This window comes from Anarrhichthys ocellatus, unplaced genomic scaffold, assembly GCF_004355925.1.
Source record: "Anarrhichthys ocellatus isolate YVR2014 unplaced genomic scaffold, GSC_Weel_1.0 scaffold127, whole genome shotgun sequence".
In the NCBI taxonomy this organism is placed as follows: Eukaryota; Metazoa; Chordata; class Actinopteri; order Perciformes; family Anarhichadidae; genus Anarrhichthys; species Anarrhichthys ocellatus.
This window is the reverse complement of record NW_022280157.1, coordinates 646,513-669,496: the sequence shown is the minus strand read 5'-3', so window position 1 is coordinate 669,496 and position 22,984 is coordinate 646,513. Positions and strand designations below refer to the sequence as shown.

The 22,984-nt window shown below is 43.7% G+C and overlaps 1 protein-coding gene across 14 annotated transcripts in view; it reads left to right on the top strand.

Annotated features, from left to right (window-relative positions):
• The first annotated feature begins 204 nt into the window (after positions 1-204).
• celf1 (cugbp, Elav-like family member 1) overlaps positions 205-22,984 on the top strand; it is a 38,073-nt gene continuing 15,293 nt past the window's right edge. For 9 of the 14 annotated variants that reach the window (XM_031877154.1, XM_031877151.1, XM_031877158.1 and 6 more), the window contains exons 1-5: positions 205-386; positions 4,778-4,900; positions 17,950-18,137; positions 18,560-18,642; positions 21,745-21,793. In XM_031877154.1, the coding sequence (XP_031733014.1) occupies positions 4,797-4,900; positions 17,950-18,137; positions 18,560-18,642; positions 21,745-21,793 (424 nt within the window). In that variant the 5' untranslated portion in view covers positions 205-386; positions 4,778-4,796. The other 5 variants (XM_031877161.1, XM_031877159.1, XM_031877148.1 and 2 more) reach the window with 4 other exon arrangements.

The window sequence follows — 22,984 nt, the reverse complement described above, 5'->3', positions numbered from 1 at the left end:
GGAAACTGTCACGTGCACTTTCACTAGCAAACTAAACACCAAAGATCGCTCTCGAGGCAAAGCGTTCTTCTACTGAGAATAAAAGTGTGCACACAGCCATTTAGATCCACGTGGTAACTAATGTCACATTAATGTTGCTCTGACCAGCCCCCCCCCCCCCCCCCCCGACCCGTGCAGCTTCTGATTGGTAACGGTTCAGGAGAGACTGCCATTTTACACAGTGACTGCTAGCTGGACCTCCAGTGACACACCACAAGTTATTTACCTGTGTAGCAGCCAGCTTGTTTCCAACAGTACGGCATGATTCACGCTGTATCGTGAGCAAACATCCACAAAGACACTTTGTCTTAAGCACAAGTCAAATTAACAGTGGCGTAAACAAACGGGTAAGTTGGTCATTTGAAGTTCTCCAACGGTGTTGTAGCTAGCTAACGTTACCGTAACACACCCACGGTGCTGTGGCTGCTCTCACGAGCGCTCCTCGCCGGCCTGCTCGGTTAGCTAGCAGCGGTGTCTGACCGGGCTTTGATGTACCGACTACTCTTTGGGCTGAACGGCACTTTTATCGCGTGAATGTGTTTATGAAATGACGTCATGGTAGAGTTGATATGGCTTGCACAAGATGCGTTCAGCTGTGACGTAACCTCATGTTTCTGGTGCGGGGCATTGCTACGCGTGCGAAAGGTTTGTAGTCAACCCTATATATACGTATACGTATATATGTATATATACATACGAAAAGAGAAATGTCACCGAACGCGGCAGTCCCCGCTGTCACTCCTTCCACAGTCCCACACTAAAGTTTAGAGAGAAGTATAGCGAAGTGTATGTGTATCTAATGTTAACCGAGCACTCAATAATCTCCTTAAACATGTCGGTGGGATTATCTGACAACCACAACGCATGAAGTCTTTGATTTCTATGAGATGGTCAAATTCCATTAGGATCATATGTCTCGTGTCTGACAGCACAGCAACAGTGAGGACTCAAAAGTAGAACTATGTCTACATTAAGTTGTCTTCATTTTTAAATGCTGCTTTAGTGTGAAAATGTTTAGCATCCCCACTAGTGTCTCTGGATAGTTTGTCCACAGCGAACACCTGAACAACATGGACACAGCCTTCATTTCAAATGGTAAACGATGCATCACTGCCAACATCTGGCCTCACTGACCGAAGCGCTATTTTATTGTCACCCCGTTGTCTGACATCAGCACAGACCGATGAATGACAGCAGCTGTGCCTCAGAGTGCAGCTGTCACACCTCTGTTCGGTCTCCTCTGGCTCTATGAGCTCACTTATATGTTGAGTTTAATACTGCAAACATTCACAGTAGCTTTCTATCTGGAGACAACTGAACGAGTCCTGAAGTTTATTCATCCCGACACATAACTGCTACCTGTTAACCAGCAGTCAGTCCCAGGCGGCTGTGTTATGGTGATGCAATCATGATTCCATCATTTAGACATCGTCTGTCAAAATCAGTATTAGCTCAGTTTAACAACGGCTCTGTTGTGTATTCAGCTGCATTGACATTTGAATTCACTACCCAGTACACACTGAACCACCAAGCCCGAACTAGTTGATCCGGACACAAGGCTGAAACAGAGAGAACATTTACAACAGCAGAACTTAATCTCATCTGAGAAACACAGAACAACTATCAGCTTTGTTTCCCTTGAGTTTTTTTTATCCTGCATGGACTGGTAGTAGTCTCTCACGCAGAGACTCTTGGTGGACTGGGTATGAGAGTACTGAGTAGAGTTAGTAGAGTCACTTCAACATTGACTCTATTGAGCAGACTCCCCTTTTAGCAGCGTCTGTCATGGTCAGCTGTGATTCTCTTATTATTGTCTCACTACACATACAGTGTATGTCTGCTATCACTTTGTGAAGCCCCTCCTGCTCTTCATAGTCTCTGTGGTACAACAGATGACTGGATGATATAATCAATAGGCTTGTGCCAGCTGATGATCATAAAGACATTTGACTATAAAATATTGCCAATTCCAAATGTCCCAACCAATTTTAAAAGGGTGTGTTATTTGTGACAGTGGAGGGGCTCATTATGTAGGGCTACCTGTGCTGTAGTACATTGTGCTAAACCCTGAACAGGAGTGTAGGAGTGAAACCATTGTGGTTTTGGCCCCGCTGCTCTCAAACATGGTGGGTCAGTGTGGCTACCTCCTGCTGTGAGCCTGCAGTGTAAACACACGTGGTGGTGGCTTGATATGCTGTTATCCATCTCTCCACCAGTTTCAAACTTTATAACATGTCTAAGAATTTACATGCAATTCGTGTTTATTTACTGTTAGATTCTTTAAGGTGATCAAACAGAACTAATGGACCAATAAAAGGGTATCAGTCATGCAGGACAAAGTGTTTTAGTTAGAGGAGAACATTTTGTTGTTCAACCTATTGTTTGAATCAGAGTAAGTGCATTATTTAGGCCTGTTGAACACCACAGACTGCAGCTGTATTTTGGGGAGAGTTGACTAGTCCTGGCACAAAGCCTGAAGCTACACCCTTAATAACAGAGGTTCCTATCATAAATTTAGACATCTTTGTCAGAAATCTAAAATGTCATTAAAATACATCCCTGAGTGAGGTAAATAAAGAATGAAGAACACAGACATCGCTGCGTATCAGTCCTTCAGCATGTCGTCCTCCCTGCTTTGTCTCAGCAAGCAGCTAAGTTTACAAGAATTTGACCGATTTTCTAATACTAATGCAAACTAAGCGAAACAGTGAGACTACATACAGACAGCTTCTGTTTGAACGTGTTTGTAACACTTTGCTAGCGGGCTGTGCCTGTATAAAACATTGCTGCAGTAGAGGAGGATGGAGCAGATTGAACAATGGCTTTTCTATATTTCTACGTTTATTCTTGTTGAATAGGTGTATTGATGAAGATGGCAGAATGAACAGGTGGGTAGAGCCAGAGGTGATTGTCCACTAGTTCACCCATCTCAGATAGCATTGTTCAGACATACAGAGAAATCAAAATGTTAAAAGTGGTTACCAAATACATTTGTTTTGGTTGTATACCAGCCCGTCCCAGTAAAGTATGTGTGGGAAACACTGGATTATATCCATATATTTTCATGTTTTATACTGAGAAATAGCACCGCTAACAAAGTATTACTAACTCTATGAAGATGCATTGGATGTCCTGTGCCTGAAATGTTTGTATCAGCAGTAACTTAAGACAGTTCTGATACATCTGAAAGCGCTCCGTTAACATTAAGATAAAGCTCATCTGGAAGTGCGAATAAGAACGTAACAGTGAAACTAATCTCCAAACTGCAGAGACTTTGAAGCTACAAAAGAATTTAGTATTGAACATCTATCGACTTAAAGCTGAGCTTTCTCTCCAAAGACAGCCTATGGAAGCGAGACCATCATAGGTTAGCCCTGGTTGGCCCTTGTTGGCCCTTGTTGGCCCTGGTTAGCCCTGCTTCTAAGCAAGAAGACCACAGCCTACTCCCAGTAGTGAAACCGCATGTCATCATGGCTTTGCTTGGCATGGAAAGACCTTTTAAGTTGAACTTCCATTGTGATATAGGTCCCTGTTAGGACCAGTCTTAAGAATAGGCTGTAAGTTAGTTGCACCAACCAAAATGAAGCCTAGTCTTAACTACGCCGATCTTAGCTATGCTGAATAGCCACGCAACTATGGCTATGGCCTAGCAGCGTGTGTTGCTAGGATACATCGTTAACAATCGAATCGGTAGCTAATCAGTTATCATTTGTGGTGACGTTATTCTGGAGGATCAGAGAAAAAGAAATGAATAGAGCTGTAACAGTTCAACCAGCCACAAGGACACCATGTAGTGGCTCTTCTGATCAGGCTGAATATCTCACTATCCTATTGTCCACTCAAACTCTACCGCCTCCAGTAAAGTGCAGGCTGGATCTGCTTCATCATGAACATTCAGAGCAGCAGTCTGATAGGTGCTAGTGAGCCATGCTAGTCCACGAGCACCTTTGGATTGTAAAAGATACAAGCCCACTCAAATTTCAAATCAAATTGTGCTTAATATTTGATCATCGCTGTTAATATTTTTCAATAATTCCATGACTGAAAAATATTGACACTCTATTTTAATATTAAGTTGACATGGGCTTTAGCTTTTATGTATAACTTGTCTGCAGTTAATGGCTCTCCATGGTGGCTACAAACACTCTGCCTTCTCCAGCCAACTCACCCGGCACCTCTTCACCGGCCGCGTCTTATTAATAACCGTCAGCTTCAAGAGGTTTCACGTCAGTCAGATGCAGAGAGACAACACGTTTCTTTGAGGAAATAATTACAGAGTAACATAAAAGTGACATTACACCTGCTCCTGACTAGTTGAAAGATGTACACCCGTCTCAGCAGGAAGAAGGCGTAGAGGCAGGACCTACTTAGCTTTAGACCAGGTGTAAGCCTCGTTGGTTTAGCCAGACCCTGGTCTTTGTGGTTATTCTTTATCAGTCTTGGATGCCACTGCTAGTTCTCGTTTTTGACGGACAAGGTTACAAGGTTTTTATGTGTCACTGTACGACAGGGTACAACATTTACATTGTAGTCCCAATTTGCTACATAGGAGAGAAAACCAAACACACCTGTATCATAGATGGAGGGTGGAGTTATGACACGTAACCACCCGTCTGGGTTCCACTTTAGCTGCATTTGTTGAGTGTTATATGTGTAAATATTTGTTGTGTATTCATTGGTAATTGTTTTGTGTGTGTCGTTGTGGTGTGTTGTTTCCTGTGTCTGTGTGTCTCACTAGTAGTAGTGCAAGGCCCTGGATGGATAGCCTGGACCCTGAAACCCTGTATGTCTCTCCAGAGCAGACTGGACCGCCCACGCTACCGCTCTCTACCTCGGAGGTCTCCAACTTGGCATTAGTGGGGTAAGAAGTTCTGATAGCAGTTTGGGGGACAGCAGGGGGTTCTAGAGAATCTGTCAACACCTAGCGCCCACGGCTCACACCATGCAGCCACGTATCTCTCTCACACATAGAAAACTAGGAACAAAAGCACGCATACCTACAACATGAGTCAACATGTATGTGACTTCAACGGTATTTATACATAATGAGGCAAAGTCACTTCCTGTTGGTAGCATGGTCCAATAACTTGCTCCATGTTTTTAAAACCCATCATGAGGTCCAAGACTCTGTCATCAACTCATCTGCTCTATTAAGAATTAGTTGTAGTGATTGTTATAGTGGAAACCACAATACCTGAACATCCCTGAAGCCTGGCCAGCCCGCACCATAGTTTGTGATGTGTTTTATCACAGCCTCTTAGTCAGCATCACAGTAAGCACCGCTATTACACAACATGCTATTTTGTCCCATGAATCTTTTGCACAGGCAACGTGAAGACGCTCCAGTCGGCCTTTGGTGTGTCTCTGCCTTAATAGACTATTGACTCCAGTGACTGTGACAGCTGCTGGCTAGCTAGATTTTATGGAGGGCAGGCACGCGTTCACCAAGTGCACTGTTGGTATTTCTCATATTATCACAGCAGTGTCGTCATATGACATCTCCCACTACCATTCCTCTACTGCCAGTTTTAGGAATTCTGTAACACTATCTCTGGTATGCGATAAACACAGTTTTAGCTCACCATCTCCAAGTTTCATCACATAGCGTGTGCTGTAATGGTGACATAGCTGTCAATAACACAGGAGGTCCACCCATGGATGTTGGATTTGGGTGAAATGTAGTAAACTGCTTTCTAGAAAACCTCATTTCTGTGAAGAGATTTTGTTCTACACCTCTAGAAAGATGTTTGTGTTATTTCACAGACTTGTGTCTGGCATTAGAGATATGCTTCGCTCAGATGATTAAGTGCTGTCATAATACAAAAATTAATAGTCAAATAGATTTAAAAACCATGTGCGGCAGTAAATGGAGATGTTGAGTCCAGTTAACGACTACCTGAAGGCAGGTTGGCAGCTTTATGCTCCACACATCACTGGAGTTTATCACATTTCATAGGTGTGGGTGTGTTTGTGTGTGCACTGTGGGGTGTACAAAGACCAAAGCCCGGCTCACTTCTGTTTTTACACACACAAATCACACACAAACCAGTGCAGCCTTTAGGACAACAGGGTAAACACAGCCCCCCTCGGGCCGGAACCTAATTGTTAGCCCCTGGAGTGGCTAGTCCGGGGATTAGCTACTGGCTGGTGAGTACTATTCACTCCCTCTGTCATTCCCTCTGCCCACTGGGCCTTATCACCATCAATCTGACACCATGTTTATCTGACGCTGCAGCCAGATCTGCTGGCCTAGGAGAAATGTTCACAAAGGCCGTGGATCATCAGCACTTTGATTGTGGGACCCCGAATGGCCATTACTTTCTCTGGCCCCAGTGATCCCAGCAGCCCCCATGCAGTGGTTAGTCCCAGAACCTGGAAAGCCAACCTGAAGGCCTGTCTGTCTGTCATTTGTGCTCTTCTTCTATCTCAAACGAAGGCGGTTCCTCAGCCAGATTTTGTGTGTTGTATTTGTGTTCCAGTGTACGGCGTCTCCATGTGCTTTGGTTTGTTGCGACAAACTGTTTTTCTCTGTGTCGGCTGCCTTATACCCTTCACCAGGAACTTACCACCGAGTGTGTGATCTGGAGATTACCACCACGCTTTGATCACTGTGTCTATTAAGCTTCACTGTCGTGTGTGTTCGAAGAAGAAGAAAGAAAAAAGAAACAGATTCATCATGGCTTCTTTTAAGTTGGATTTTCTCCCCGAGATGATGGTGGACCATTGCTCTCTGAATTCTAGTCCTGTGTAAGTAACTCGCTTTGACCAGCTTTGTAAGTGCGATCTGTTTCCTACGGTTGTTCTGTGTCTCTGGAATGGACCGGTCTGTGTTAAGGTCTTTATGTATATGAATTGTAATAACCATGAGCAGCTGTGTTGTGGTGAGTCAGGGTGATAATGGGCCTCCTGTAGTTCATCCACACAGCACTCTAGTGTAGTAAGAGGAGTTGCGGTACCTTCCTATCTGCCTTTCTTTAAGGTATTGTTTGAGACTGATTCTGATTCAAATTCAGGTAGTAGGTAAAGAAACAAAGAAGACAGAGTTTTGTGCTTAATGGGCTGCTCTAACAAACTCAAACTAACAATCAATACCTCTCCCCCTTTAGTCACAATAACTGCATTATCACTATTTTTCTTTCATTAAACAGACTTTTGATAACATTTCCCCTGAAAGCTCAAATTGTCATCCCTGGCGTAATGTCACGGTGCATTCAAGGACTTTGATCTCAGTTGTTGTGATGTGTGGTTTTGACTGGTCCCCTGGCACAACTCACTGTTAGGCCTGTGTTTGAGTGTTTGTTGTAATTTCATTAGTTTTGAATATCTGTCCCTGTTGCTGAAGTTTGTGCTGACATATCATAAGTACATTCAGAAGATGAGCTACATCTTAAATGCATGAAATGTCCCATCACATTTACACTAGAGCCTAATGGGTTTTTAAGGCAGATACTGATATGGATGTTTGAGGGTTTAACATCAAATCTGATAGTGATATACATCAGCTGATATACATTTTTGAACAGAAAGTATCTCCTGCTGAGCAGGACACTGTGGACAGGATCGGGGATTAACGGATTACAAGTAAAGGATAACTGTGTGACATTGCAGTTACAGAAGAAGAAGACGTAATCAGACTACACAGTCATATAGTACAAATATGGATAACAGGATTACAATTTTAAAATGCGTTTAAAATAAGGAATGATATACTATGCAGCTTCATGACACAAGTCAGGTCACACCGAAGCGGAAGCTGTCAGTTGGACGTGGACAGTGTAGTGTTTTATATGTGAAGCAGAAACAGCATTAAAGTGCAGTGCAAGGTATTACAAAGCAGGATGGTTTCACTTCATCAAGATTATTCTGTCTGTTTGTAGGAAATGAGCTTCAAATTTCTGCTCCAACAAACGGAACACAGGAGAAATCTTTGTAGGGCTGTGCCTAAAAGTGCGAAGCTTCGAAGCTTTATTGATGATGTTGAAATTTGAATCATTATTATTAATATCTGACAGGAACATTGCATGCTAAGACCATCTTCTACCTTCTCTTCCCCTCCTCAGACAGCGAGTGTTCTCTGTAATTATCTCAGTCCTCAGTCCAAAAGTCAGACGGATGTAATCATTCCCAAAATTTACAATACGTTTTTGTCTAATGAAATATTCTGCCATATTTGTTGGCATTAAATCTTTCAGTAAAATATTTTCACTGCAGTCAAAAAACAGAAAGGGAGGCCAGCGCTGTATCAACAGGGCAGATGAGCAGCACATTTAATACACAATAAATTACATTTATATCAATCAATTATAAAATCATAACATATTTCCCCCCCATTTCTTTAGGTTGATGTCATCATAAGATATGACGACATTCAAAGCTTCATTCCAAGACCTCAATAGAAGTTTTGAATGTAATGAAATAACATTGGCTACAGCCCTAGAGATGTCCATATGGGTTCATTCAGTTCCACTTCTATGGGTGCTGCTGCTCCAGGGCACAATCCTGCAACACAAATGTGCTCAATGATTTGAGACCTTGGATGATGACATCATATTCACGTCTTAAAGGCTGTATTATTGCTTGCACTGTTGTTCCCCTTTCTTCTTAAATAGCATAGAAAATATGTAAAATCATGGCAAAATCTGGTATTGAAGTAGGAAGGAATTAGATGACATTACCTTTATTCTGTGAAACGTGGATTAGGTTACTGATTACATTTTATAACATGTCATTGTATCAGATTACATTCTTGAATTAAATGTAAGCAACAACAACACACAAAACAAATATACACAAAAAATGTAGAGTATAATTAGTTTTTTTAAACCTGGATAAATAAGTATTATTGATAATAATTATTACTGATGGGAAACTATGATGAATACTTCTGACAATGTAATTTAAGGTTGCCATGGATGATGCAGTAAACTGATCCAGACCATGTACACAGTCGTGTATGTGCACTTTCTTTGTAACTCTTTCTCTTCCACATACAAACGTGCACAGACTTTACACTCAGGAATAGCTTGACTCTGCAGACATTGAGAAGATATTTTAAAGATAGATGGATCAGATTATGAAGTTACAGCCAGACCTCGTACTATGTCTCCAGAGCTCACCTGAGAGTCTGCAGGTCACCTGTCCCGTGTGAGTCTGTAAATGTACATTACGCTTAGTTAGCATGTACATTATATGACAGGCTCCAGGAGTGTATCCATCCATCTTTTTCTTTTCTTTCCTTTCTGACTGGCCTGCATTTGGGACTGGCTTATATTTGTTGGTGGAAGCCTCCAGCCATGATTAGAGACCCGGCCTTTATTTGAGTAAATATGGTAGTTTGATCAAAACGCATTGCAGTTAATGCCCTCTTCAGGCCACTTAGCAGTGCGGAAGAGATGATGGAAGCAGAATTGACCATTCCACTTTGAGAAATACAGAAAGGAAAACTGTAGCAAATGGTTCACAGCAGATTCAACAGGAAAAAAGTACACATCGAAGCAAAAGCTGTTTCTGAATCTCGAGGTGCAGGATATAGCTGAGGCCATTAAATAATAAGATTCAGTGATTGTCATTGTACAGCACATCTGATAATGCAGAGCGTTGGCCGTCTGCCTTCCTGCTCTATGCTCTGCTCTCTGTGCCAGGGCCACAGTAGACTTCAGGTAACCTTCACCTGCATTGATGAAGACCATGTTTGCAAATCCACAAGTGCAACAAAGTCTTTCAGCAAGGCAGACCAGGGCACCAGACTGACTCTCTCTGTTGGTCGCAGCAGCACATGATTTGCTTGCATCCTTTTTTTGATACAGCGTGGTATTAATGCATTGTTATACAGTAAATTAAAACACCCAACAGTATGAAAAAATGAATAGTATTTGCTCTATTGCATAACATTGAAATGCATTTTATATGTTACTTCATCAATATTATTAACCTAATATTAAAATATGTAATCAGGATTCAGGAACAACTAATGAGCCCATTTGGTTGCATAGTGAGTACTTTTACTTTTATACTTTAAGTACATTTTCTTGATTATATATTTACATCATTTTATTTCAATAAGGTTTTTTAAATCATGGTATTAGTACTTGTACTTCAGTAACTTCTTCCACCACTCAATGATCTAGCTCAGTCTGTCCCTCTCTGCACTTCATTATTGAAATGATCAGTGATAGTGATTCATTTATGGAACACGTTAACAGTTAAACGTACTGTTAACATCTGTGCCCCGCTCTGAGCCCTGGGCCAGGATTCAAACTGATCTCACTGGGTCGTAGTGGTTGGATTGGATTCAGTTCTGATTTGATCAAAACATTTTAAAGCAGATATAATGATTGTTTTATCCTGATGATTTGGATTCAGATTTGGTAAACCAATCCTCCATTAATGCACCAACAAGGCCAAATCATCAAGTACAGAAATATCTACCTTGATTGATAATTGATAATACATCTCACCAATAACGCTGGCATATTTTGCAATGGTGTCAGTGATCATTGTGCAATTTCTTGAATCAAGAATACAAAAATGTCCGAGGCAAAACCTTGTTTAATTTTTCAAAAATATTTTGTATATTTTTGTACTACAGTAATTTTAGCAGAGTTACTTTGATACTGGATGTTGAGTTGGCATAGAATGAACTCCATTGTTCTGTCTATCTCTAATAAACATTTTCCATCAAGAAGTTTAGGATCAGACAATCCATGGTACTCATTTAAGAAATAAGAACCCCTCTGGTAATTGGACCACCTTTAGAACCCTTAATGATGAGAAATTCCATATTTTATATTTAAAGTCAGTTACGGATAACCTAAATAACCCCGTGATAAAATTCTGAAAATTGATAAAATCCTTGTCAGGTACACATTTTGCTTCGATCCTCCCTGAAGGTGGACCAGCGCTATTGATTGATATTTTTCTCAGGAAGTGGTGGTGGAGGCCTAAACAGAGCTTAAAGAGGAGTGCATATTGGATTTTCATCAGGGGGACAAGCTGGGCCACGCAGTGTTTTCTAGAAACTCAAGAAAGTGTGTGGAGCCTTGCAACTCTGCCAAGCTGCTGAATCAAGTAGTCAATTGAACCATTATGTTACATTAGAACATTCTAAATTAAGAATAGAAACAGACATTCATTGTTCCACTCTTTCTTGATTACAGAGAATAAATAGACTTTAATCACATAGAAAGAGACTCACTCCACATGAATATATAATGTTGATATGGTGTAACGAAAGTTACAAATGTAACTATGGTTCTATGACCACCAGAGGCAGTGCTTCACACTGGATATCTTCCGTCTCGCGCATGCGCAGGTCGAATATTTATACCAACAAAGTCACCTGTGACCTCGGATGACACCCGTCGTCTATAAGTTCCGGTGTCATCCTGAGTTCAGTCCTATGGAATCTTCTCGCGAGTTCACGGGATTCCGAGTGACCAAGAACTCTGGCGGTCATCCAGGATTCATAGAACCGTAGTTACATTCGTAACTTTCGTTCTATTTCATCCTTACTGACCGCCAGAGGCAGTGCTTCACACTGGATGACTTATACCAAAAGAGTCACGAGGAAGCACAGTAACTACCTCGTATAGCTCCGGCAGAGAAAATTGGCCAAAGAACCCTCCCCAGTGGGTGAGGGGTGGCAACATTAACTCTGTAGTGTTTGGTGAATGCGCTTGGTGATGCCCATGAGGCCGTAGCACATATATCCTCCACAGGCACACCTCTCAGGGCTGCCCTTGGCGTGGAGACACTCTTGGTAGCGTGACCCTTCACCCCGGATGGCCGAGCGCAGTCGCTCGCCTTGTATGTATAGGCAATGGCCTCCACTTTTTTTTTTTTTTTTTAGAAGGAGCACAGCCCTTCTTAGGCTCACCATAACTGACAAAAAGAGCTGCTCTGACTGCCGTATGCAGGCGGTGGCTTCCACATAAGCTCTGAGGGCCCAGCAGCCTTGACCTCTCCTCTCCCGATGGGGGGGGTCAACTTTGCCAGCTGGATAGGCTGGTTGATATGTGAACGTATCAACACCCTTGGGAGAAACACTGCATTAGGCCACAAAGTGACACCCAAGCCATCTGAGTTCCACCTCAGACATGATTCTTTCACCGACAGGGCATGCAGCCCGCCCCCACATTGAGCTGAATTGACGGCAAGGAGAAAAAACGTTTTGGCCGATAGCCATCTCGGCTCCGCCTGTGCCAGGGGTTCAAAAGGAGACAAGCATAAGGTGTCCAGTACCAAGGGTAGGTCCCATGCAGGGGAGACCGGCCCTTATCTAGGAGGGACTGTAGAAACTCAGCACAGCAGGCACGGGGCGCTGTACTGGGACCCTGTTCTGAGCCGCACACCAGCCAGAGAACAGCTTCCACCTGTTTTTGTACTGCAGGTAGGTAGATCGCGCTGGCATTCAGAATAGTCAGTCTGACTGGTTCTATGCAGCCACTCAGCATCCGGTCGGGCCCTCCCGTGGCCCATAGTTGAAGGCGGCAGGGATTGGATTGCCAAATCCGACCTTCTAGTTGCGACAGGAGATCCCTCCTGTCGGGGAAGAACTCTGACAAGCGTTTAGCAAAATCAGAGGGAATGGTGGAAAGGCATAAAGAAGATCCTCTGGCCACGTGTGAGCCAGGGCATCTTGACCCAGAGGACTGGTCCTCTCCGTCAGGGAGACCCAGTGGGGGCAGTGGGTCGACACGTCTGGATGCAGCCGCCACTCTCACGGTGGAGGCTTGTGACGGAACAGGAAAACCACAACCTGGTTCCGTTCTCCTGGTGGGTACATTGTCCACAGGCTGGTCAGGCGAGGGGCCTCCCAAGTCAGAAGGGCACGGTGATCCCCGTAGCAACTTCTGCAGATCTGGTGCCCCATTGATAGTTTATGTGAAAACACAGCAGTGTTGTTGTCCAACCGGACAAGCACATGCTTTCCCTTCAAACATGGAAGGAAGTGCTTGAGCGCTAGCTCTAGAACCTTGACCTACCCCTGCGGTCTTTGAGCAGACAACTGCCCCCAAGCTGTCTTGTCCTGTCACACTGCACCCCGCCTTGAGAGGCAGGTATCTGTTGTGACAATCTCCCGGTGGAATGGAACCGAGCCCATAGGGACACTGTTTGCCAGATATGCACTCTCCCTACATGGGGATAGAGTGAGTAGGCACTGTTTTGATATTATTGCCCTGTATCTGTGTCACTTGGCATCCAAGTGAAGGCTGTTCAGCCATCTGCAAACCCAAGAGAACGACAGTTGAGGCAGCTGTCAGTTTACCCAATAGTCGGAGAAAAGGATGTAGGGCAACCGTCTGCCCCCTCGGAAGGGGGAGAGGTTGTGGGGGTTGTTGTCCACATGCTGGGGTGACAGACGGGCCCTCATAGGGCCACACCAATGAAGGTTATGCTCTGAGAAGGGCTCAGGTAGCTCCTCTCCATGTTCACCTTGAGGCCCACCGGGCCACGTGAGAGAAGGCGAGCAGTGTCCTGTGGCGCCTGAAGCTGGGATGGCGCCCAGGTCAGCCAGTTGTCTAAGTACGGCAGTATGTTCACGCCCTGTGATTGCAGGGGGGAAGGACAGCAGTAACACACCTTGTGAACACCCATGGGGAGATGGGAGAGTCCGAATGGAAGCACCCTGGACTGAAAGTGGCGGCCTTATAAGGCGAAACGTAGAAACTGCCTGTGGTGATGCACCATGGGAACATGGGAATAGGCGTCGATAGACGTGAACCACTCTCCCTTGGAAATCTGCTGCTGGGAGGAAAACCCCGACAGCCGGCCCGGAGACATCTCCTGGCCCCCTGCCTCTGGAGGCTTTTGGGGGGCGGGGGGGCGGGGTGCGACTGTTCGTCCCCAAGTTCGGAGGTTGTCTGGGGGGGGCGTAGGTAGGGTTGTATGGGTAGCGGCCCGGCCTCTCAGCAGGACGTTGAGGACTGTGTCGGCTACTAGGGTAGGCTGGAGGCTGAAAAAACGGCCTTGTGGGGCCAAAGTGGGACCCCTAGGTCAGAGAACTGCTGCCTGTTCTGGCTAGCTTCAACAGTTCGCTGGAGCGCCTGTATAGCAGCTGACTCGAACAGCTCACCAGGTTCCACTGGGACAGTACAGAGGGTCCTCCTACATGTCTCAGATAGGGGTGACTGCACCAGCCAAACCTGGCAGCGAGTTTGGACCAGGGTGGACATCATATGTCCAAGTTCCCTTGACATGAGCGCAAACGCCTGCAATGAAGCATCACTGAGGCTGGAGGCGGAAGCGTCGAAGTAGCCTGCTGCAGAGAAGCTGCGAGGGCAAGTATGAGGTCGGAGAGGGAGTTGTCGATACGGTGCACAGCGCTGCTGTGTCATAAGCCCTGGATAACAGGTCATCTTTGACCTGACGTTGGGTTGAGGGCACCTGGCATCGGGCCTCACAGTCTCCTCAGGGGAAACTATGAGGGACGCAATAGTCGGCTAAATGGCTGGCATACGTGCAAGGCCACCTCCTGCATGGCCGTCAGGGTTCGCCATCTGATGTAAGGCGGGAGAGAGCCCTGGTGTCTCTCCAGCATGCATGCAACTCCCTCAGATATTCCTCGGAGGGAGGAACAGAAAAGGTGGTGAGGGTTAGCCTGAGCGACCAGTTAGCCTGAGCGAGAGCACTCTGCTACTGTGAAAACGGGCCAAAAAAAAAAACAGTCCTTACAGTGAGAGGGGAGCGAGGACACTCTCTTCACTAGGACAGTCACTGCGGATATTGGTGTCCCACCAGTTAGCTTGAGCGAGAGCACTCTGCCACTGTGAAAACGGGCCAAAAAAAAACAGTCCTTACAGTGAGAGGGGAGCGAGGACACTCTTCACTAGGACCGTCGCTTGTAAATAGTGGTGTCCCACCAGTTAGCCTGAGCGAGGACACTCGGCTAACTGTGATAGCCGTAATGTTACAAAATCAATGGACACAATCCCAGTATTAACTTAGTCTAGTTAGTGTCCCACCAGGTTAGCCTGAGTGAGGACACTGCCAGTTGCGACAGCCGTAATGCGTAAGAAGCATCAATGGGCACAATATCAATGTTGATTTAGTATAACTAGCATTCACTGAGTTAGCCTGAGCGAGAACACTCTGCTAACTGTGATAGTTGTAATGCTACAAAGTTGATGGCCACAGCCCCAGTATCGGCTTTGTTTAGCTAGCTTCCCCCTGAGTTAGCCTGAGCGGGGACGCTCTGTTAACTGTGACAGCCGTAAAGTTACAAAGTTGATGGACACAGTCCCAGTATCAGCTTTGTCTAGCTAGCTTCCCCCTGAGTTAGCCTGAGCGGGGACGCTCTGTTATCTAACAGCCGTAAGGTTACAAAGTTGATGGACACAGTCCCAGTATCAGCTTTGTTTAGCTAGCGTCCCACTGAGTTAGCCTGAGCGGAGACGCTCTGTTAACTGTGACAGCCGTAAGGTTACAAAGTTGATGGACACAGTCCCAGTATCAGCTTTGTCTAGCTAGCATCTCACCAAGTTAGCCTCAGTGAAGACACTGCTAACTGTGAATTATGTCAGATGTAAACACTAAATCTCAATGGACACAATGCCAATGTCGATCTAGTCGAGCTAGTCTCTCACCAAGTTTGCCTGAGCAGGAACACTCTGCTCACTGTGATAGCTGTAATGTTACAACATCAGTGGACTTAATGCTAATGTCGAACTTGTATCTCATCAAGTTTGCCTGAGCGGAAACACTCTGCTAACTGTGATAGCCGTAATGTTACGAAACCAGTGGACATAATGCTAATGTCGATCTAGTCGAACTTGCATCTCATCAAGTTAGCCTGAGCAGGACACTCTGCTCACTGTGAAGGGCGGGCCGACAGCGTATATTCTACGCTCTCGTTAGCGTGCCACTCGATTAGCTAGAACGGAAGCGCTCTGCCAACCGTGGAAAACGAACAACGGTTATAGAAAACAATGTTAATCGATCTCACCGATTGCTGTCTTCACGACTTAGGTGGCCCTTATCAGACTGGTGACGACCGATGATAGGTGCGTCCACCAGTCCGGGGCTCGATGTACGAACGGTGAACACACCGCTCCCTCCGAAGAGGGCCAGCTTGTCGCAGCCTTTGGAGGGCGAGAAAATCCGCAACTCCGACCGGTGGTCACAAGGCTACAGCGACAAGCTCTAATATGTCTTGATCGTAGACACATCTTTGTTTATGCTACCATGGTAGCTAACCTGCGTAGCGAGAAGATGAAAAAGAACTGAACTCAGGATGACACCGGAAGTTATAGACGACGGGGGTCATCCGAGGTCACAGGTGACTTTGTTGGTATAAATATTCAACCTGCGCATGCGAGAGACGGAAGATATCCAGTGTGAAGCACTGCCTCTGGCAGTCAGTAAGGATGAAATAGAACGATGTTTCTCCGTGTCTGCTGGATGTTAAAGTAAGCAGCTTTTCATATCTGCTATATAAGGTGATAAGGGTCAAAGTTCATTTCACGTGAGATATTAGGCCAGTCTGCATCCGGTGAGTCAGACTAGTGCCGCATCAGTGTTGCTTGTTTTGCGGTTCAATAACGCAGATCTGAACATCGTGCTTAAAGATTTCTCCGATGTAGCGTCTGGTTCTTAGTCCGATAAATAGTGAACACAAACTGAAGCAGCCCTGTTGTGCATTTCTTTAAGAAGAGGATTGTGTATTTCTAAATAACTGCTATGGGATTGCTTAGGTGTAGCATTGTTTCTGTGTGATCTGATGTATCTTTTTAACTTGGGGCGCACGAATGTATCAGGTTTTGAGTCACAGATCGGATCAGCACTAAAGAAAAAAGAGAGCAAATGATGCCCCGATCCCATTCGTTTCTTTAATATGTAGACGGAAAACGACCAACCTCATTCAAAAGTAGTGGTGTAACAGACCATTGTGAACCGTGGATCAATAGCGTGAACCATCAGCGTGTGAAATAATGCTTAACTGACGATCGTTATCCACCAATAGTTTTCAAAACATAAATAGATATTAGAGATGAACTATGACCTGTTCATTAACTCTAAACAGATTCATCATTTGAATTGTGTGTTTTTATGAAGAAAAACCACTAAATGACTATAACAAAGTAAAAGAATAACATTTAGAATTTTTGATGGTTTACACACTTCAGAGTGGTTGAAATGATTTTTGGGACGGTGCAATGAAAAATAGTCTGGAGCCTCGTAGACATCACATTACATTACAGTCATTTAGCAGACGCTGTTATCCAAAGCGACTTACAATAAGTGTATTCAATGTAGGTAGTCAAGATAACTACTAGTCACCAGAAGTCATAAGTGCATCTCCTTTTTAAACAAGCATCTAAGAGCAAAAACCAGAGCAGAAGTACAGTATAATCAAACAGAGGGATCTGTATCTGCCAGTATGGATCATCAATGATCTGCAATTGGTATCGGCGGCAAAAAATGTGATCAGGGATCTGTAAAAGGGATATTTGCTCCCTTTTTTCCTCTGTGCTGATCTGATCCGTGACTCTGATTGTGATCTGATCCGAACCGTGAGTTTTATAATCCATTGCACCACTATTAGCATAACAAGCTCTGTATGGCTGTGTAAAACATACCGGCTGTGAATGACCGAGAGCCGACAGCGGGCCGAGCGACTGAAGACATCTCATTTATACAAGTTCACCTTGTGCTTCTTCTAACAGGTTCATGATTCACATGTTGTCCCTCACTGGATGATTCTGTTGCACTCGTAAAAAAAAAAGAATGATCATTGTCTTTTTCAACAAGCTGGTTGTCCTGTGTGCATATACGCACTCATTTTGTTGTAAAAGGGTTTCAGAATACGTGCTGCTGGGAAGTGGTCCCTGTTAGGCTAGAAGTAGCATGACACAATGAACAGAACAAGTAGAAGGCTGTGCTTATTGGTATTACTCGTATTTGTCTTTGTAGTGGGAAGAAGATGAATGGGTCTCTGGACCACCCTGACCAACCAGACGTTGATGCCATTAAGATGTTCGTGGGACAGATTCCACGGTCCTGGTCCGAGGAGCAGCTTCGGGAGCTGTTTGAGCCTTATGGAGCAGTCTATGAGATAAACGTTCTCCGGGACCGCAGTCAGAATCCACCACAGAGCAAAGGTCAGCCTACTAGTGTGATAATAATGTGTTGTCAAAGGTATTTCATTTGAATCTGTAATATTTAGCAGTGTAGTATAAAACGTAACTGGGTTGCAGGTTGTTTTTTTGCCTCCAGCCCGGCGACAGCCATTATGTGGACTCTTACAATTACTTTATTGAACTTTCCAAAACATTTTTTCAAAGAACTCCTCCATTTAATAGTGTTTTTATGTGTTTATGTCTTCTTTGAAGACAAGGAAAAACACATTTTTTATTAAATTTTCATTTTCATTTTTTCTTTCCTTACAGTTGTTTGGATTGATGAGGGCCTTGTAATAGCATAGTGGTGGTGCTGACAAACAACATAACAGATGTATGAGTTTTACACACCACATTTAGTAAGTCAGGTGTGTGACACAGTTGTCTCTTTCAATCCTCGGCAGGCTGCTGTTTTATAACGTACTACTCTCGCAAATCAGCATTGGAAGCACAGAACGCGCTGCACAACATGAAGATTCTGCCAGGGGTAGGTGACAACCTCCTTAATCTGCCCTTTCAATGCATGCTGGTTTATATGGAAGCCTTGGACTTCTTGGGGCTGTAATAAACGTTCAAGTACACATTCGAGTACTTTAGTGTATATCCACATATTTCTTTGATGGAGCGCCTGTGGCTCAGAGGTGGAGTGGGTCATCTTAACTTGCTTAAGCTCGCGTAGATGTGAATTGAAAACGCAATTACATTTACACTTGTGTTCAATGTGGTCACAATGCATGGACACATCAGCCTCAATTCGCCGCCTTTTAGGGGGAGAGGGCCCACAAACGTGAATTTTAAGTACATCTACACTAGCATACACAGAGGGATGAGAAGATGAGATGCTGAGCACAGACAGAGCGGTGGAGATCTCTCTGGTCACAGCTGTCCAGTTACCAGAGGAGATTTGGGAGCATGCTGCAGGTTGAGTCCCACCACACACACACACACACACACACACAGACACACACACACGCACCAGGCTGAAACTTCAAATACTCACTGTTGATTAGTACCGAAGTACCAAAAGTGAGCAAACCCTAGCTAGTGTTAACCAGCTGTCATATTACTAATATGTCAAACTAATACAGGCTAGTCATGTCTTCTCTGACAAAATAATTAAACAATGACACTGCAAGCCAAGGCATTGCTTCTTTATGATAACTTTAAAGGTCACCTATTATGCACAATGCACTTTTTCATGGCTTATAAACAGAAATATGTGTCCCCAGTGTGTCTACACCCTCTCTCTTTTTCTTCTGCTCCATCTATCTGAAAACCTGTGTAAAAAAGAGATGATCAAAATAGGGACTTGTTTGTATGTCATTAGAAGTACCCAGCCATTTATGTATGTCTTTCCTGGTGGTTCTGTAACTTGGTGACCCCACCCAAGGAGCTCCTCACAATCCGCTGCTGTCCACCATGTTGATTTTCTGGCTATCATGGACCTGCTTACACAGCTCGAGCAAACAATGCTACTTGTTCTGTTGTTAGTTGCATGAAGCAACAGAAAAGACGTCATTTAATTTAGTTCCATCACCTGAGGATGTGAACACCCAGTAGACTTACTTCATTTTTAGGTATTTTAGGATCGTTTTTACTGAAATGTCCTCACAACAACAGGAAAACTCTTGTCTCAATGAGGGCCAGTAACATCTATAAAACTGAAGTTCTGGATGGATCTGGAACGGCTGTCTGTGACCCATCTTCAAACTTGGAAACTGTAAGTTTAGCCATTTTTAAGTTATGTGACTTACTGTGTAGTTTAGCCTGTTACTGTTAGCATGCCTAGCTGCTAATGTGGCTAGCTTTGATTTAAAGGTCCACAGGCTGGAGGTAATGTAGTAATGTCAGGTAATACAGAGAGATACTGTGGACATTAAGTCTCATATGAAGCCAGATGTTTGTTTTTTTGTGAAACTGCACTGCAGTGAAGCTAAGCTGGCTTTGCTAGCACAAAGGCCCACATCGGTCTGTTTGTGTGTGTTGCTTCTGTTGAGGTTGTAGATTTACTTGACAGACTGCCTTGAAGGCACAGATGTGAAAAACAGAGTCAAACTGTATGGAATTAAAAAAACAAGTTATTCTTTTGCTTGGTTTTGCAGCGTTAGCTTTGATTTGTTAGCACCAGTCACTAACTTGCTCAGGCCGGTGGTGCTCGGCTCCCTCGAAAGAGACACCAGCTAAAATAACCAACTTTAAATTATGTCTTTAGACTTTTGAGCTGTATTTATTGTTATTCACCAAGACCATTTCCTTGTATGTGCGAACATTTCTTGGCTATAAAACACTTCCCCTAGTGAGTGAGAGGAGAGAGAGAGAGCAGTGGGTGAAGTGAGAGGAGACATTCTGAGTAAAGTCTGTAAACATCTTATCGCTGCTTTCCGACCACAGAGGGACGTCTAGAAAACTTTGCTACGTGAATACTTTCTTCAGTTTCATGTTGTCTCAGGCTAAATAATACGCTAACCTGTAATAACACTGGGCAGAGTGTAACGTTACTATGATTATGAATGATGAGTTTACAAGCGGTTTACAACAACACCAGTTACACTCCTAGTCAGATGCTGTGTAATTAATTTCTTCCTCCATACTCGATAAAACTGTCATTTTTACACTGTTTGCAGATGTTGCCAGATATTGTTGCAGTAGACTATAACTTTCCTCCTGTCACACTTACTGTCGTACACCTTGATGTTATTACATGACCGTATAATGTAACGGTGAATCTGACATGTTTTACAGGCACTCGGTCCTGAAGTTCCAGTCTGATGAGGGGTTCCTGATCCCAGCAGACTCTCCTCACAGTATGTGAAGATGACCTCTGACCTGAGAGCTCCACCAGCATCTCTTTGCATGATCTGGACAGTTTACATACAAGTTATGGCTCTGCTACTTTTTGCATTATGTGTACCCAATTTATTTTTCAATGTCAGTCTATGAATAAAGAGCTTTATTTTCAAGCAGTGTTTTGTCATTTTTAAATTTACAATTAATGATCTTGTGGTATATAAAATGTTCTTTAACAAAGGTTGGATGTAATTTCTCTATTTAAACAGGTGATATGATTTCATGCATGCAGAAGGGTAAAACAATCTGGTCCTGACTAATCCTATCTTCTTATATGTTTACATTTATATATAATAATAACACTTTTTGTGTGCACTAAAGTATTTTTGTGGAGAGAGCCATTTATATACAAATCACAAAATATTTGTGAATCCCTCTGTGTGCATTCATTAATATCAAGACTGAACTGACCCCAGTCTTTACACTATATGGCAACATTCACCCAGTGAATGGCAGAGACGGCCATGAAAGGTGCCTCTGTAAATCTTAATGCTCTTTCACGCACATTCACACACCAATGGCAAAGACTGCCCATTGACACTTTCACATGCGGACTGGAGGAGCCAGGGATCGAACCACAGATTTGTACGATTAATAAACGACCCATTCTACCACTGAGCCACAGCCCCCATATTAACATCAACGTCCATTAACGGCCAAATAAACGTTCATAAAAAGGACAGGGGACCTCTGAAATCCAAATCTCAGCATTCTGAGTACTAATGTGTTGTTTGTTGTTCAGATGCACCACCCAATCCAGATGAAGCCAGCCGACAGTGAGAAAAACAATGGTAAGGACTTTCTAGCATTTTCATCTGTGTTGTCTGTGCTTTGATAGCAAACAACTCTGTTCATTCCCTTTCTAATAATGTCCCTAAAAAAGCCTATCACTTTTAATAATTATAAATATATCATTTGTAAAATTAATTAGACTGGTGAGACTGTTGAATGACATTAAGTGCGACTACAACTGTTGAAATACCAATTGTGCGCCGTGCTGGTGCCAACCTGTGACTGAATGACTATAGATAGAACAGTTGTGACTAGTTGTAGCTAGATTAACACGCTGTTCTACTTAAGTTACACACTGTTGTTTGGGACCCACCACAGGTTCTCTGCATCATTACGTAGTCTCCATCATTTCCTGGTTTAACCAATGATAGGGTCATCTACAGCAGGCATACGGAGGCAATGACGTACATCTCATATGACATTTGTGCTGGGAGGTCCATTCCCCAGCGATGTGTGGCAACACATTGCTGAACTTTACAAGGAATATTCTCTATTTTTAAAATGTCTGTTAGTGATTGGATGTTTTTAATTTGTTCTCCTTTTGTTAATCTGAAGTGTGTCTGTCAAGTGGAGTTCCTTCCACATGCTAAAAGACAAACCCAACAGATAAATGGTTACGTTCATTACATCTTTTTCTTTTAAATGTAGTTTTCTCACCCACTCTACAGTGTAAATCTACTACGATTGTGTGGACATGACTTTAAACATGTTTATTCTGTTGAGAAAACAAGATAAGTCTTCTCAATTTTTTAAAATATAAGTCAAATCAATAGTGAAGTGCCTATATGCACATGGACACGTTTTTGCTTGCTGTAATTATTTCTCTTGTTCATACTGGCCAATAAAAGGGCTTTCAACGTCAGTGATGGGGCAAAGTCCTTGCTTTGTGCAAAATTGTATTCAAAAGTCTAGTTGAAGCTAATATGGGGCATCAGCGCAGAAGGAGAAGTGGGTATTTAGTCCTCCATCACTTACGTTTGATTCACATTACTGTTGGAAAGGATGTTTTTACAGCCATCTTGAACAAGAGGAATGATTACAGCAAGCCAAGCCTGCTTCAGTTTTGTATGGGCTCCTGACTGTTGTTTTAAGCCAGACTTGAACAATGTTGAACCCATCCTTTAAGTGCCACAGAGCTCAGCTGTTAGACGATGTTGTCCTAAACTTAACTCAAGTGACTTTGATGACAT